Consider the following 15,589-nt stretch of genomic DNA (forward strand, 5'->3'; position numbering starts at 1 on the left):
TCCGAGCCTATTGTGAAGCGGACGAAGGAAGAGCTAGATTGCGATGCGCATTTCGTGCAACATGTTGCTCGGCTGGATTCCGGCGCTTACGCTGTGCGGCTTCCGTTAAAATGCGGCTCTAAGCTGCTGGGAGAGTCGTACCCCCAAGCTGTTCGACGATTTCTTTCCCTCGAAAGGAAGCTCTGTCGCCGTCCTCAATTAAAGGAGCAATATGCTGCCTTCATAAAGGAGTATCTGGAGTTGGGTCACATGTCTCCAGTCCCTTCTGATGCGAGCGTCACTGGCCAATACTTTCTGCCACACCAATGTGTTTTAAAGGAGGACAGTTCAACAACCAAGCTCAGGATTGTTTTTGATGGATCTGCTGTCACCACTTTTGGATATTCACTGAATGACGTGTTGATGGCTGGCCCAGTTATTCAGCCAAAGTTACTGCATATTCTGTTAAGGTTCCGATGCCATCGGGTGGCCATTACTGGAGATATTTGTAAAATGTATCGTTGCGTCAGGGTTTTTCCTGAGGACAGCTATCTTCAGTGTATTCTTTGGCGGGATTCCACCCAGGATGAGTTACAGGTTTTTAAGCTGGACACGGTCACCTACGGAACGAAGCCTGCCTCATTTTTAGCAGTTCGGACAATGCATCAGTTGGCAGATGATGAGCAAATAATGTTTCCAAAGGGGGCCGAAATTCTGCGTCGCGACTTTTATGTGGATGATCTGCTTTCCGGAGGCGACTCTATAGATGAAGCTATTAGCATAATGCAGCAAACATCCGCCATCCTTGCCAAAGGCCATTTTCGGTTAAGGAAGTGGTGCTCCAATGTTGCTGACGTTCTGGATAAGGTGCCTGAAGAAGATCGGGAGTCTTTCCTAAAGTTTGATGATGGTAGCAACTTCACAAAGACACTGGGTCTTGCTTGGGATCCTGCAACTGACCGCTTGCTATTTTCTTTTGAAGGGATTCAGTCAATCTCAAAGCCCACTAGGCGCATTGTGCTTTCTTCAGTCGCTCGGCTTTATGACCCCTTAGGCCTTGTTGGTCCTGTAATTTCAAAGGCAAAGATCTTTCTTCAGAAGCTGTGCCGTGAGAAGTTGTCCTGGGATGAAAGTCTTCCTCAAGCTCTTCACTGCGACTGGAATATGATTTGTAGCAGCTTTGGTAGTACGCAGCGCGCCGAATTCCCTAGATGGGTGCTAACATCGAAATCCGAGGTGGAGGTCCATGGATTCTGTGATGCCAGCATTGAGGCGTATGGGGCATGCGTTTATGTCGTGTCCAAGGGCGCAGGATCTGCAAGCTATTTACTCTGTTCGAAGTCCCGAGTTGCGCCGTTAAAGACTGTTACGGTGCCTAAGCTGGAGTTATCGGGAGCCGAGTTGTTGGCTCGACTTATGTCGGAAGTAGAGCAGTTGAAGGTCTACGTTGGAAAGTATTTGGCTGGTGCGATTCTGCTGTGGCTCTGTCTTGGATTCGAGAAGAACCCTCTCGGTTTAATGTTTTCGTCGCCAATCGAGTTTCGACCATTCAGAAGCTAACTAGAGAAATGGAGTGGCGGTATGTTCCCACTTCTTTGAACCCAGCAGATATCCTGTCGCGTGGTGCTCTTCCCAATGAATTGGTTGAGAATAAGCTGTGGTCTCATGGTCCTCCGTTTCTCGTTGGATCCCAAGAGACGTGGCCAACCGCGGTCCCATCTGAGAGATCAACCCTGGAGTTGCGTGCAAGGGTCCTGCTCATTCAGTCTCCGTACGTGGATATAACAGCGGTTTCTAAGTACGCTAATTCGTTTCCAGCACTGCAGAGGGTATTCGCTTACGTATACAAGTTTTCTCAACGAATTCACCACAACGGTGTTACGGCTAGCGATATAAAATCTGGAACACAGCTGTTATTGCGGCTAGTGCAACGTGTGCATTTTTGGGAGGAAATAAAGGCTCTTCAAAATGGAAAGGACATAGCGGTATCCAGTGCCCTTGCCTCATCCTCTCCCTTCTTGGACAAATTTGGACTGTTGCGCGTAGACGGCCGGCTAAAAAATTCGTCGTTGGATTTTGATAGTCAGCATCCAATTATACTTCCAAGAAGCCATCCAGTTACGCGGGCTATAATTGTTGACCTCCATGAGCGAAATTTACATACGGGACCTCGCGCACTGTTGGCAATTATTCGGTCCCAATATTGGCCAATTGGGGGGAGAAAAACCGTGACGAAGGCATTACACAAATGCATCCGATGCTTCCGGACTAAGCCTCGGCTGTTGCAGCACATTATGGCTGATCTCCCGGAGGAAAGAGTTAGCGGCTCCCAGGTCTTCGGAGTCACTGGTGTGGATTTTTGTGGACCGTTCTATTATAAGCCGGAAGTGCGTAATAAGGCTCCAGTAAAATGTTACATTAGCATTTTCATTTGTTTTGCTACCAAAGCCGTCCACCTGGAGCTTGTAAGGGATCTGACCACAATGTCTTTTTTGCAGGCTTTGAAGCGTTTTATATGCACCCGCCGAAGGCCTCAACATATTTGGTCTGAAAACGCAACCAACTTTGTTGGAGCCAATAACGAACTAAAGGAGCTGCGCCGATTATTTCTAAGCGAAGAGCATCAACGGGCACTGCTGGAGTTTTGCTCTATGGAGTCCATCGAATGGCATTTTATTCCTCCTCGATCTCCGCATTTCGGTGGTCTGTGGGAAGCGGCTGTTAAAACCGCCAAGCACCATTTTTACCGAGCTGTCGGATCTGCAGTTCTTGGATTCGAGGAGCTGCGAACGCTGCTGTGCCATATTGGGGCTGTTATAAATTCACGACCCTTATTGTCTCTTTCAGCAAATCCTGCAGACCTTGATGTTCTGACCCCGGCTCATTTTTTAACTGGTGGTCCGTCAGTCAGCTTTATCGAGCCTGATGTCACAAAGCTGAACTTCAACCGGTTGGACAGTTGGCAGCGCGTGGCTTTCCTGCAGCAGTCTTTCAGGTCCCGATGGAAGGAGGAGTACCTAAGCCTTCTCCAGCAGCGCTCCAAATGGCGCGCCTCCGGTCCTGCCTTGGCCCCAAACGATGTGGTGCTAGTAAAGGACGAGAATCTACCTCCGATGAAATGGCCGCTTGCGAGAATAATGGAGTTAATCCCCGGTCGGGATGGTATCTTTCGAGTGGCGGTGATAAAAACCTCATCTGGAATTACCAAGCGAGCTGTGACTAAGCTGTGCCTTTTGCCCCTTAAGGATGAAGTTGGAGTAGAAGCCCCAACTGGGGGGAGGATGTCGGGTCAAGCAGCAAGCAACTAATTTAAACACAACAATTAATAAGTAACTGATGTTTTGCTGGTCGCAAGCCGACTCTCTTTCGGCCGCTCGGCTTCGCTACTTCGGCGCTTATAGTTAGCGAGCATCCGCTCAGCCTATTCTGCAAGGTTGGCGCCACTCTCGTTCGTCTTCTTACTGCGCTCGCATCCTAAATTGGATTTGAAATATTGTACATAAATCCTAATTTCATATGCGGCCCGAATAAAGTTTATAACGTTCAATTTAAATACAAAATCATTTTTTATTTACGGCATCGAAAACTCTCGATGACCAAACACAAGGTATGTCCCAAAAGCAGATCAAACTGTAGCAAATCGAAGAAACCACCATGGTGGTAGCCAACACTTGCACGTGCAAAGCGAGGCTTATAATCTTGAGAGGCTTATCAATTAGACTATAATCAGTATTACAAGGAACTGCGTACGGCAAAGAGAAATGCCTGTACCAAATCATGCACAAGCATTCAGGGGACATTGCAGGCGTCCCGCCCTAGGAAGATCATCGCTAACACTGGGCGTTTTAAGCACTTTAAGTCTCCATGCCTGGATGGCAGCTTCCCGGCCCAATTAACCATAGCCGGGCAAATCTGTGACTACGGATCAAGAAAATCTTCACACGCATCTTCAGAACAGGTATCATACCAGAGACGTAGATGCAAACGAAGTCTTAATACCCAAAGCGGGAAATCTGCAGTCCATAAGTCTGTGGTCCTTTCCCCTCAAGCCGATGGAAAGGCTCAATAGACTCCATATCTATCTTACATACAACCAAAACGATATTTCGGGATTTCGTGACGGTTTTCCTCGAGATCACAACGTTTGTCGAAAAGTCACTTAGTGACAAGGAATATCCTTATTGTTTTTCTAGACATCGAAGGTACTTTCAATAACCTCCTGCAAAGTTCAATAACCAACGTCAGCGCGTACTAGGGGTAGACGATCAATTCATGCACTTGAAAAGGCAGATCCTTGTCAACAGGAGTGTTGGGGCGATACTATGAGAAGAGCCTATTCAGAGATTTGTTAGGAGAGGCACTCCGCCAGGAGGTGTTCTCTCCCTCTACTGTTGAACGTGACGGCAAACAACCAATTATAGTTATACGATCCTTAGAGGGTGTTAGCTGCAAAGGTTTCGCCTATGCGAATGATGTAGCAATTGCCTTCACTGAAAAATTTCTGCAGACCCTGTGACGACCGCATGACGGATAAACTTAGCATGGGCAAATAAAAAAGGGCTAGGAGCAAATTCATCCAAAACCAAATTCACTACGAATTACTTTAAAGCTTTAAAGTTTAAGGCTTCCAAAGCTATCAGGAGAAACTCTTACCCTTAGTGTTAACGCCAAGTACATAGCAATTTCATTAGACAGGAAACTGGACTGGAAGCTAAAAACCATGGATGGAGCAATCCAAATGGCTGTCGCGCTCTCTACCTCTTTATGAAAGGTTTCAGGGACCATTGGGCTTAAATGGGGTATGTCTCCAAAAATAGTAAGATGGCTTTACAAAGCGGTTCATAGGTCTAAACCTATCCTGTTCTATGGGGTAGTAGTCTGGTGGACGCCTTTTTACTACACCATCTGATGCTCTTCATCCTCGCCTTACAGCCTGTAGAGATAATGGGGGTCTAGCCATACTGTCGGAAATAACGTAATGTGAGGCGGGCCTGTGGAAAAGGGCTAACTATGGACATACCAATTTGGACTTATACCTTTTCACGCCTATGGGCAGTACGACTACTGTATACCCGTCGACCACCCCACCTCAAACTTTCGGGTCTCCATTCCATTGAGTGAGGAAGGTACTGCACAAATCCCGGGACCAGCGGGCTTCCTTCATACATACACGGATTTTTCGAACTTGAATGGCCAATTGGGAGGCAGTTTCCACTGCGAGCGTCTTTGTCTAAATGAGTCCTTCAGACTCCCCGACCACTGAAAGTTATCCAAGTTAAAGCCAAATATTGCTTTAAAACTTCTTCACAGTTTTAAATTCTTTGCAGGGGCAGCCACATTTACGTATTTTCTGCGTGGGAATGCAAACCAACCAATACAAACAATAAATTTACTTAGGAAAACATGGTTGTTTTGGCAAGGGAAAATCGTAGTTTTTTAGTAAGAAGCTCGAAAAAGAAACTGAGCTTATCTTTTGCAAAACTTAACATATTTTTTTACGTATATATATATACGATTCCATTAATTGCATGAAAGAGAAAGGAATGACAAGACTGCATTTTTTGAGAGACCTGAAGTCTAAACAATGGGACTGAACTGATATCTCTGTAAAATACACCTTTACATACCTTCTATTAACGTTTTGTCTCTTGCCTTTGAATTTAATCTGTGCCTTTAATATAAATGCACTAGTACCCAATCTAGACATCAATACAATTGGGATAACTTTAAAAAGTGGTGCTTAGCAATTTTTATAAGCTTCATGAATAGACATGAAAAGTCGTCATTTTATCGATTCAGGCTAAGTAACCTTCATTATTAGACCGTAAAACTATGCTGAGTGTCGTTTTCCTAAGAAACGTTTATAATGTTGATGAAGATACCCAGGATCTCATTGCAGAAGTTTTGAAAAACTTTTGTCCTCTGCTTTTTGATCTATATCTAACTTTAAATATATTTTTTCTAATATATATCTATATATACAACATTTTCGCAGTTATTGTTACCATACTCCTCCAAAACGGCTCAACCGATTCTCATAAAATGTGAGCATATTGATTAGGTCTGAGAATCCGCCGACATCGATTTTTCATCCTCTTAAATCATGTTCGACCAAAAAATCGCATATAAGGCAGTATGAAATCTACCGAGCTAATTATTAAGAAATATCTACTTTGGGAAAACTTTTTTTAAGCAAAATTGCACGTGCCACGTATTAAAAGCATGTTTCTCATTTTTGAATTCTTTTTTTATTAGAATTTGTTATGAAAACTTTCAGTGAAGTTTTAATAAATGTTCGAAATTCTTTTATTATTACATTCTGCTAAGTCTATTGCCCAAGTTTTTATCTAGCTTACATTTAATAAATACATTATTGCATCAACGTAGTTACTAGGCATTTTCGCGATGTATATAAAAATGTTTATTCACTCACTTGAAAACCATCGTAAGTCCAAGAACCGAACTTCATTTCGCATCGTTGATCGTCAAAAGGAAACCATGTGATATCAATTTTGCAAGTTGATTTAAATATTCCAGGGGGTACATAAAGGCAGCTTCCATTACTTCGTACAACTACGTTCGTGGCATAAGTTCCGTCAAACCCTTCATCAGCACTGAAAAAAAAGTAAATTTAACAAATCTTATTATTTGGACATAGTTATTTTGGTCAGAATTGTACATCGCAAAAATCACCTACCATAAGTCCGTCTGATTGTGTCTTTCCGAGGAGCTCACAGACTTAAGGAGATATAGCTTAAATAAGATTTTTAATGATAAATACTTAAAATAATATTTGTTCTCTTGTTCTCTCGTGACGTCTACTCAACCGGATGCACTGTGCAAGCTTGTCGTAGATAAGCTGAACGTGGAGCCGAGTGATTTAGCCTGTGCTAGGCTGATCAAAAAATGGTCAAACGCCGCGGGCGTTAATGGTATCGGTTGAATTTTTTTGTAATTCCAATAATTTACTCCGTTTGAACCGCTATAGTTCGTCCTGCATATAGAATCCAATAAAAGCTTTAAAGTTATTGTTTGGTCATTGAGCGTTTTCAATGCCGTCAATAAAAAATCAAATTTTAATTAGGTTCAACGTTATAAACTTTATTTAGGCCGCATATGAAATTAGGATTTATGAGAATTTATGAACAATATGGGAAATCCAATTTAGGATGCGAGCGCAGTAAGAAGATGAACGAGAGTGGCACCAACCTTCCAGAATAGGCTGAGCGGATGCTCGTTAACTTTAAACGCCGAATTAGCAAAGCCGAGCGGCTGAAAGAGAGTCGGCTTGCGACCAACAAAACATCAGTTACTAATTAATTTTTGTGTTTAAATTAGTTGCTGGCTGCTTGACCTGACAGTTATATTCCAAAATATCACAGGAACCGAAAAAAGGCGGATGTGAGGCTAGAGCCGAAGAAACTTGCTGGGTTAGATCCTGCCAAGGAGAACGTGCAAAGCGCGAAAAGGCAGAGATCCACGGAGGGAGGAGCCCCCCAAGCCAAGAAGAGGAAGGCCCAGCCGCAACCGGCCAACCGCTCATTCGCCGAAGTGACGAAGGGAAGAACCCCTATTGAAGTCCTGGACAAGAGATCCAAAGATGGGCTCATCCCCAATGACCTTTGGCGACGAGTGGTTAACGAGTTGCATGGGCGCTTCGTGGAGGAGATGCTACAGAGCGGGGGACCCCCACCAGAATGCGAAGAAGCAGGATGGTATCAGGGTAGCGTTAAGGTAATTGCCTGCTAAGACACGCGATTGGTAATGACTTACAAGCAAAAGCTTGTAAAGCTTTCCGGGGCAAAGCTGGTGGCGGTTGACTGGGAGGGGATCCCAAGTAAGCCGAGGGCCCGAGTATGGCTTGCCGAAAAGCTAGCCGACCCTAAAACCGTCCTGACGATGCTTAGAATGTGCAATCCGAAGCTTCCCACGGCGGACTGGGGAGTCGCCAAGGTTGAGAAGGCGGAAGGACTTCGGAGGCAGGTCGTCCCTACGTAAAAGCCCTGGAGAGGTCGGAGCACCGGATTAAGTAAGGATACAAACACGTGACGGTCCGTATCTCCAAATCCGATGCGAAGAGCGAAGGTAAAAGGTGAGCCTGCATGCTCGCAAAAAAGAACCTTAACCTCTTTTTGCTACATAATTTCAGTAATGAAGACCACGTAGTCGCAGCAATAGAGAGCCCAAAGAGGGTAGGGTCCTCTAAAGTTATGCTCGTCATATATGGACCACGACCAGAACGCCCTCCTCCCGCACCCACATTCAAACAGCTGGTGGAAAACAGCGGGAAGTAATAGCTATCGGGGAAGCACTTAGTGCTCCAGCACTTACTGGCAATCAAGACACTATTTGTATCTTCTCAGACAGTCAAGCGGCACTCAAAGCCCTTGACGGATATTCATCCAACTCCAGGACAGTGAATGACTGTCGCAGATCTCTTAACGAGATGGCGGAACCGAATAATATCCACCCCATATGGGTGCCCAGACATATGAACCACAAGGGAAATTGCGCCGCTGACAAACTAGCAGGTACTACTAATCCTCTCCTCCCGGAGAAAGAAGTAGGCATTCCCTTAGCTACATGTAGACTGAAATTCAGGGATCACTTTGACCGCGTAGCACGGAGGAAATGGAGGAATCTCCAAAATTGCAGGTACCCACGCATGATATGGCCTATCCGCTCTAGGAAACGAACAATGATGCTTATTACCATTAATAGACTAGACTGCAGTCTGGAGGTAAATGGCATCATGGGAAACTGGTTAATAGGAGCACACGCGGCCAGATTGGCGGTGCCACACTTTGACAGTAGGAGCAGGAGCAGGACAGCAGGAGGAGCTGTGGAGCTGTGGGGATGTAGAAGAGGAGGAGACAGTTGCACACCTCCTGTGTTATTGCCCTGCGCTGGGGCGTAGCCGACTCAAATTCTTGGGTGCAGCAGCACTCACGGACCTGACAGACCTCGCGGAGATCGCTCCACGCAGACTCGTAGCCTTCATCCGTAAATCTGGATGGGACCACGAGCTGCCGCAGGAAAAATACCATTATCTTGGGCACATTAGTAGATAGGAGGGAGGAGGTCCCCTTGTAGGACCTCTTGCCTGTGCGGTATCACAAGGAGCCCCAGCGGCTCAAGTGGATGGGGGTGTCAGTGACTGGCACCGTATCGCCGCCTCGCCGACGCTGATATTTTATATCCCCCAACCAGCACGGTTTCTTGCCTGGAAAGTCCCCTACAAATAATTTATCGGTCCTCTCTAAGCACTGCGTAAAAGCCTTTTACTTCATGTGTATACCATTTACACAGACTTCTCTAAAGCCTTTACAAAGTTTTTCATGCTGCCCTTCTGGCCAAGTTTTTTAAAATAGGTGTTCATTCCTCCTTCTTAAGTTGGTTTGAGTTTTATCTGGCAGACCGACCATGCCAAGTCCATATTGGATACTCCATCTCAAGCCCCTTTATCGCCTCCTCTTCCACTAGGCAGCCCCCTGGGACCATTGGATACATTTGTAACAGATACTTGTTATAGGAGGACACAATCAGAGTTTACTTATGGTGCAGGCGTAATCTTCTCCCAATAAACTTATCGAAATGTCTGTTTACCCGCTACAGTCAATGAAATAATGAAAGATTATAATGAAAGAGCTAACATTTTTTTTAAAAGGTCTCTCATTTTGCCTTACTTGACAGCCCAAACTTAAAAAAAATTGAGAAAATTTTCTCTGAATTTTTTTTTTTTTTTTTTTTTTAATAGCAGGGTGGAAATTTGGTTGGAACAAATTTTTCCATAGAAAATAAAAACAGGAAGGCGTAGTTTTTATTTATGTAAGAACTGGTGCTAGACTGCCCAATGCAGTCTTCAGTCTGACCTTGATAACTTTCAAGAATGTTGTTTAGCTAATGATCTAATACTTAATGGATCTAAATGCAAACATATGTCTTTTTATCGTTCTTGCCCTCTGCAAGCTACGTATTCTATTAATGAGATTGCCTTAGAAAAATTAACCCAGGTAATGATCTCGGCATCCTATTAGACATAAAACTTAAATTTGCCGACCATATTTCCTTAATGGTTAATAAGGCTAAAGGAGTCCTTGATTTTATTAAAAGGTGGTCAAAAGAATTTAATGACCCCTGTATAACCAAAACATTATTCATTTCTTTAATCCGTCCTATACTGGAGTACGGTTCATGTGTCTGGAGTCCCCAATATGGAGTACATCAGGACCGCATAGAATCCGTACAAAAGAATTTCCTAACTTTTTCACTTAGAGGTCTAAACTGGGATGCAAATCTTCACCTTTCATCTTATAATAGTAGACTCTTACTCATAAACTTACTGTGAGGAGAATTAGTCTCCTCACACTCTAAGACAGCAGTGGCCAATCATTAGGTGGCCGCAGGAGATAGGTTAAGGACCAATACGAACGGGGAGAGGTAGGGTTTCACCATAGAGTACGAAGACGGAATCAACGTGGAACATAACGGTTCCCGGAGCAGCAGCAGACGAATGGAAAGACAAGGTTACACCGCCCAGTGGGAAGACGGAATCAACATGGAACGTAACGGTTCCCGGAGCACCAGCAGACAAATGGAAATGCAAGGTTTCATCGCCCAGTGGGAAGGCGGAATCAACGTGGAACGTAACGGTCCCCGGAGCACCAGTGGACGAATGAAAAGGCAGTGAGGGCAGTGAGGGGCAGAGCTCCATCATCGAGTGGGAAGACGGAGTCGACGTGGAACGTAACGACTCCCGAGGCAACAGTGAGCACATGAGCCCGCCGGGATGGGCGACAAGACTGGTAACAGCAAAGGAGCCAGGAGCAACAGGGGAGGCGAAGGAGGCCAGCGGCACATCGCATAGCAACAGCAGGGGTCAGCGGCCAAACGGAAAGGGGCAACGGCCGCACGGACGGCCACCTGCCAGCGGGAAAGTGGCGTGATCTTGGAAGCAGGAGTAACGGCAGCCCGCCAACGGGAAAGTGGCGTGATATTGGAAGCAGGAGTAACGGCAGCCCGACAACGGGAAAGTGGCGTGATCTGTTGAGCAGAATCCAGGAGGATTAACGGGCGCTCCAGAGGGTATAAAAGGAGGCCCATTGGAGCGGCTCGAGACGAGTCTTTTTAGGAAGCTTGTACCGTTGAGTTGGAGGACCGCCTGTGGAGAGTCCGCCATTCAACTGTTAGAGCGTTTCTAAAAGGATTCGGTGTTGTTTGAGTTGATGGACCGCCTTTGGAGAGTCCAACAGCCAAACGTGAGGAGAACGAACGAGACAAGGCAGGATCAGTACAGGGACAGTTCCGTGGAAAGACCTAGGCGACAGGAGACGAGTTGGACCGGTTCCTGGCCCCGGCAGGTAGCCTTACAAGGAAGTGCGGGAAGGATAAGTCTGGCGCACGCCACTCTGACTCCTGACTCACAACCAACAGGCGTGGTCCTGCAACGGAAAGGACAGGCCAACTCAGGATCCCGAGCCCGGTTTGCTCTGGAGGACGAGAAGGACAGGACGAGAAAGGATCGGTGTCGGTTGGTTTCCTCGACAGCTACAGGGTATCAGAGTCGAGTTGGGCTATTCCCGGTCAAAGCAGGTAGCCTTGCAAGGAAGTGAGGAAAGAATAAGTCTGGCGTACGCCACGCGGATTCCTGACTCGCAACCAACAGGCGTGGTCCTGCAGGGCACGGATAAGCCGACTCGGGAACTCACGCCCGCTTAGAAACGCGATCGGGGAGGCACCGAACACCCACCGAGCAGCTCTTGACCCGGGCCCATTGACGCGTACGCGCGGTGGTCACCCGGCCGACAGGGAGGCGTGACGTACGGTCCTGGACAGGCGACTTCCGACCCCGTCGGAACTGACAAGACTTCGGCGACTCCCAATCCAGGCCCGCCGGTGCGACAAGGCACGGCGTTTCCTGGCGTAGAGGAGCCGGCTGTAGGCAGCAAACTCTGAACCGGGGCCGCTGGTGCGCATGCACAGCGGGTTATGAAGACGACCACCAGTAGCCATCTCCCGAACCGGACTCGCCGGTGCGAAAAGCACGGCGTTTTCCTGGCGTAGCGGAGCCTACTGTAGGCCGCACACTCCGAACCAGGTCCGCCGGTGCGCATGCACGGCGTATCTCCCTGGTGTTGCAAAGGCGACAGTCAGTAGCTATCTCCCGAACCAGTGTCGCTGGCGCGCAGAGCACGGCGTTTATCCTGGTGTAGCGGAGGCTACAGCCCGCCAACTCCCGAGCCCGGCAGTACAGCGCGTAGGCGCGGCGACTTAGTGGTGGCTTTTCAGTGCGCAGCCGAAGGCCAGACCGGACCAAGTCAAAGAGGTGGAAGGCTTGACGACGGAACAACAAAGAGGAACTCCGGCAACGAGAGCAACAGCGGAAACACCAGCAACGGAGCAGACCACCAGGACGGCCAAATGAGACACCAAGGGCCTCGGACATTAGGAGTGGGGCCCATTCTCGGGAACCCGCGTAAACCATCATTGTAAGCAGAAAGAGCAGCGAATAAAGAGACTGCACAAAGTAAAGCTATTTGTATTATTTCTGGGCTCGGGCAATCACGTCGAACTATAAATTCGGTGGAACTAACCCGCAGACTCTGTGAGCAATCCGCGGCATACTGTGGCGAGCGGAAGCAAAGAAAACAGTTCGGTACATTACCTAGCTTAACAAATCGTAGGACAATGCTCGGTGTAGTCTTTCTGCATAACCTTATTAACAGGGATGTAGATAGCCAGCATTTACTAAAACGCTTAAAATTTAACATTCCTAATAGAAGGACTCGAAACTTTAGTCCTCTGTTCCTTAGCCGTTAGTTCGTAGTTCGACATATGCACTGCATGACCCTTTTAGGGTATTATGTTTGAACTACAATGGTCTCTACTCTATAACATCTCTTTCCTGTCCCTCAAATATAGAATTTAAAATTTCCTTACTAACTCCTCCGAGGCCGTCAGCCAACGGGTACTACAGGGGGACCTACGCGCAAGCAATTGCGTGCCGTAACTGTGTACACCGCTGGTAGTGCGACTATACTCTCCACGTGAGGGCGGCTGGTAACAGGTCCCGGTAAGGTTATGTCTCTGCCGAGGATGCTGGCTAATGGTAGTCGGGCGGGGAGAAGAACACTCCCTTCCTTAAATCACCCCAATCCAAGGTGGAACAGCATATGCCGAAGGATGCGTGTCCGAGGGGGGGCTCGGACGCTAATATGCGAACTCTGGGGGACAGGCCGACCTCTCAGTTTTAACCAGGCTTATTGTGACAAGCGGGCTATGTCATGATGGACGAACCCCTTCCCGCCTACTCGTGGGACCAAATATGAGCACTACCAATCCAAACAAAAACCTAAGTGGAGAACGGAACTCCCTAAAAAGGACCGGAAATGGGGTCAATGACCCGTCAAACTTTAAGGCCCTCAAAGGCCAAGGAGTTCCTGAGATGGAGAAGCCCCCCACAGAGAGGCAACATCTGTAGGTGGGACGCGCCGGTGCGGAGGAGGTTGCCAAGGCAACTTCTTCCAAAGCGGGGCTAGCTATGGGACCACCGAACGGTGTGGAGAGGAAGACCCCAGGGTCAACCTCTAAACCAACCGGCGGTGCCCCTAAGGCGAACCCTGGTCCGGAAGCGTCTCACTCGAAGCAGCGTAAAGGTTCCTACAATGACAGGAGAAGAGCAGCCTTCATTTTGATGAGGGCGGACCCATCGGCCGAAGCCAACCCGGACCAGGCCGAGATTATTAAGTGGGCAAGGGAGATCCTGCCCGACTTTAATCCGGAAAAGGCGGGAGAAAGGCTAAATCCGAAAAGACGCACTGGGTCAGACCCTGCCAAGGAGGCCGTGCAAAGCGCGAAAAGGCAGAGGTCCACAGAGGGTGAAGCCCCCCAGGCCAAGAAGAGGAAGGCCCAGCCGCAGCCGTCCAACCGCTCGTTCGCCGAGGTAACAAAGGGAAGAACCTTAATTGGAGTCCTGGACAAGGGCTCCAAGGATGGGCTCATCCCCAAGGACCTTTGACGACGTGTGGTCAACGAGTTGCATGGGCGCTTCGTAGAGGAGATGCTGCGAAGCGGAGGACCCCCACCAGAATGCGAAGACGCAAGGTGATTGCTTGCCAAGACGCGATATCGGTAGAGACCTACAAGCGGATGGTTGCATCGCTTGGAGAGGTCTACCCTGGAGCTAAGCTAGTGGCGATTGACTAGGACGATATCCCCCGCAAACCGAGGGCGCGAGTGTGGCTCACTGAAAAGCCAGCCGACCCGAAAACCATTCTAACAATGCTTAGGATGTGCAACCCGACGCTCCCCACGGCGGACTGGAGAGTCGCCAAGGTCGAGGAGGCGGTGGGACTGCGAAGGCAGGTCGTCCTCACACTAAACGAGGAGACCGTCAAAGCCCTGGAGAGGACGGAGCACCGGCTGAAGTACGGATTCGAACACGTTTCGGTCCGTATCTATAAATCCGATGCGAAGGCCAAGCCAGGAGGTATCGGGCTGGAGGCAGACTCACAAGAGCCAGACTTGGAAGAGCCGACCGAAGAGGGGCACCCGGAAGGTATGTCGGATGAGGAGGAGGACATCCTGGAAGGGTACACCTCGGAGGAAAGCGACTTGGCAAGGGCACTTGGTGGAGTCGGTATGGAGGAGGACTCTCTGCTGAGCTCCGAGATGGAGGCAGAAATAACTGTGGTGGAGACTTGTAGAATGTCCCTGACGATCTTACAAATAAACCTCCACCACAGTAAAGCGGCGTCAGCTGCCCTCCTACTCCTTCTCGCCGAGAGTGGAGCTGATGTGGCTCTCATCCAGAAACCCTGGATCCTAGGAGACAGGATTCTTGGGTTGGGGGCGTCGGAGTATAGGCTCTGCAAAGCCGATACTACTACTTTAATCGACTAACGGTACGCAACCCGAGGAAAGCGAACTGGGAGTTATATAGAAAGAAACTAGATAGTTCCTTGGGGAAACTTCCAACAGGGGACGTTGACAGTAGGGCAGCCCTGGATGCCATGGTGGACACGCTCACGGCAGCGTGCGCCAGGGCATTCAACAAAGCTTGCCCCAAAAGCAGATCGGGCAATAGCAAGTCAAAGAAACCACCATGGTGGTCGCAAACACTTGCGCCCTTTAAAACCAAGTCCCACAAGGCCTTTAATTAGGCCAGGAAAACAAACTCGGAAACAGCCTGGGAGTCGTAGAAAGCGGACCTTAGACTATATAACAAAGAACTTCGCAAGGCAAAAAGAAATGCCTGGGCCAGGTTCTGCACGAACATTCAGCAAACATCAGAGGCATCCAGACTCAGGAAGGTCCTCGCAACTACTGTACCAAATGTAGGTTACATTAAAACCTCAGAAGGTAACTGGACATCGTCCAGCAGAAAAACCCTAGAGGCTCTCATAGGGACACATTTTCCGGGATGCTCTCGAGAAGATACAACCCTGGAAATGCAGACACAGGAGAATAGCCCCTCCCCCGCTAACCAACTCGAATACCTATTGAGTGACAGGTATCTCAGCTGGGCAATAAATAGCTTCAAGCCCTTCAAATCCCCAGGCCCAGATGGCATTGTCCGGGCTCAACTAATTTAAGCCGGTCCCAATCTGAG

General features: G+C 48.0%; 1 protein-coding gene across 1 annotated transcript in view; it reads right to left on the reverse strand.

Annotated features, from left to right (window-relative positions):
• nAChRalpha7 (nicotinic Acetylcholine Receptor alpha7) overlaps nucleotides 1-15,589 on the reverse strand; it is a 1,067,155-nt gene that overhangs the window by 666,090 nt on the left and 385,476 nt on the right. Inside the window, exon 5 of the mRNA XM_070283181.1 lies at nucleotides 6,413-6,593. Within this exon, the coding sequence (XP_070139282.1) occupies nucleotides 6,413-6,593 (181 nt within the window). The remainder of the gene's footprint in view (nucleotides 1-6,412; nucleotides 6,594-15,589) is intronic.

The sequence above is a fragment of the Drosophila bipectinata genome, chromosome XR (assembly GCF_030179905.1).
Source record: "Drosophila bipectinata strain 14024-0381.07 chromosome XR, DbipHiC1v2, whole genome shotgun sequence".
Classification (NCBI taxonomy): Eukaryota; Metazoa; Arthropoda; class Insecta; order Diptera; family Drosophilidae; genus Drosophila; species Drosophila bipectinata.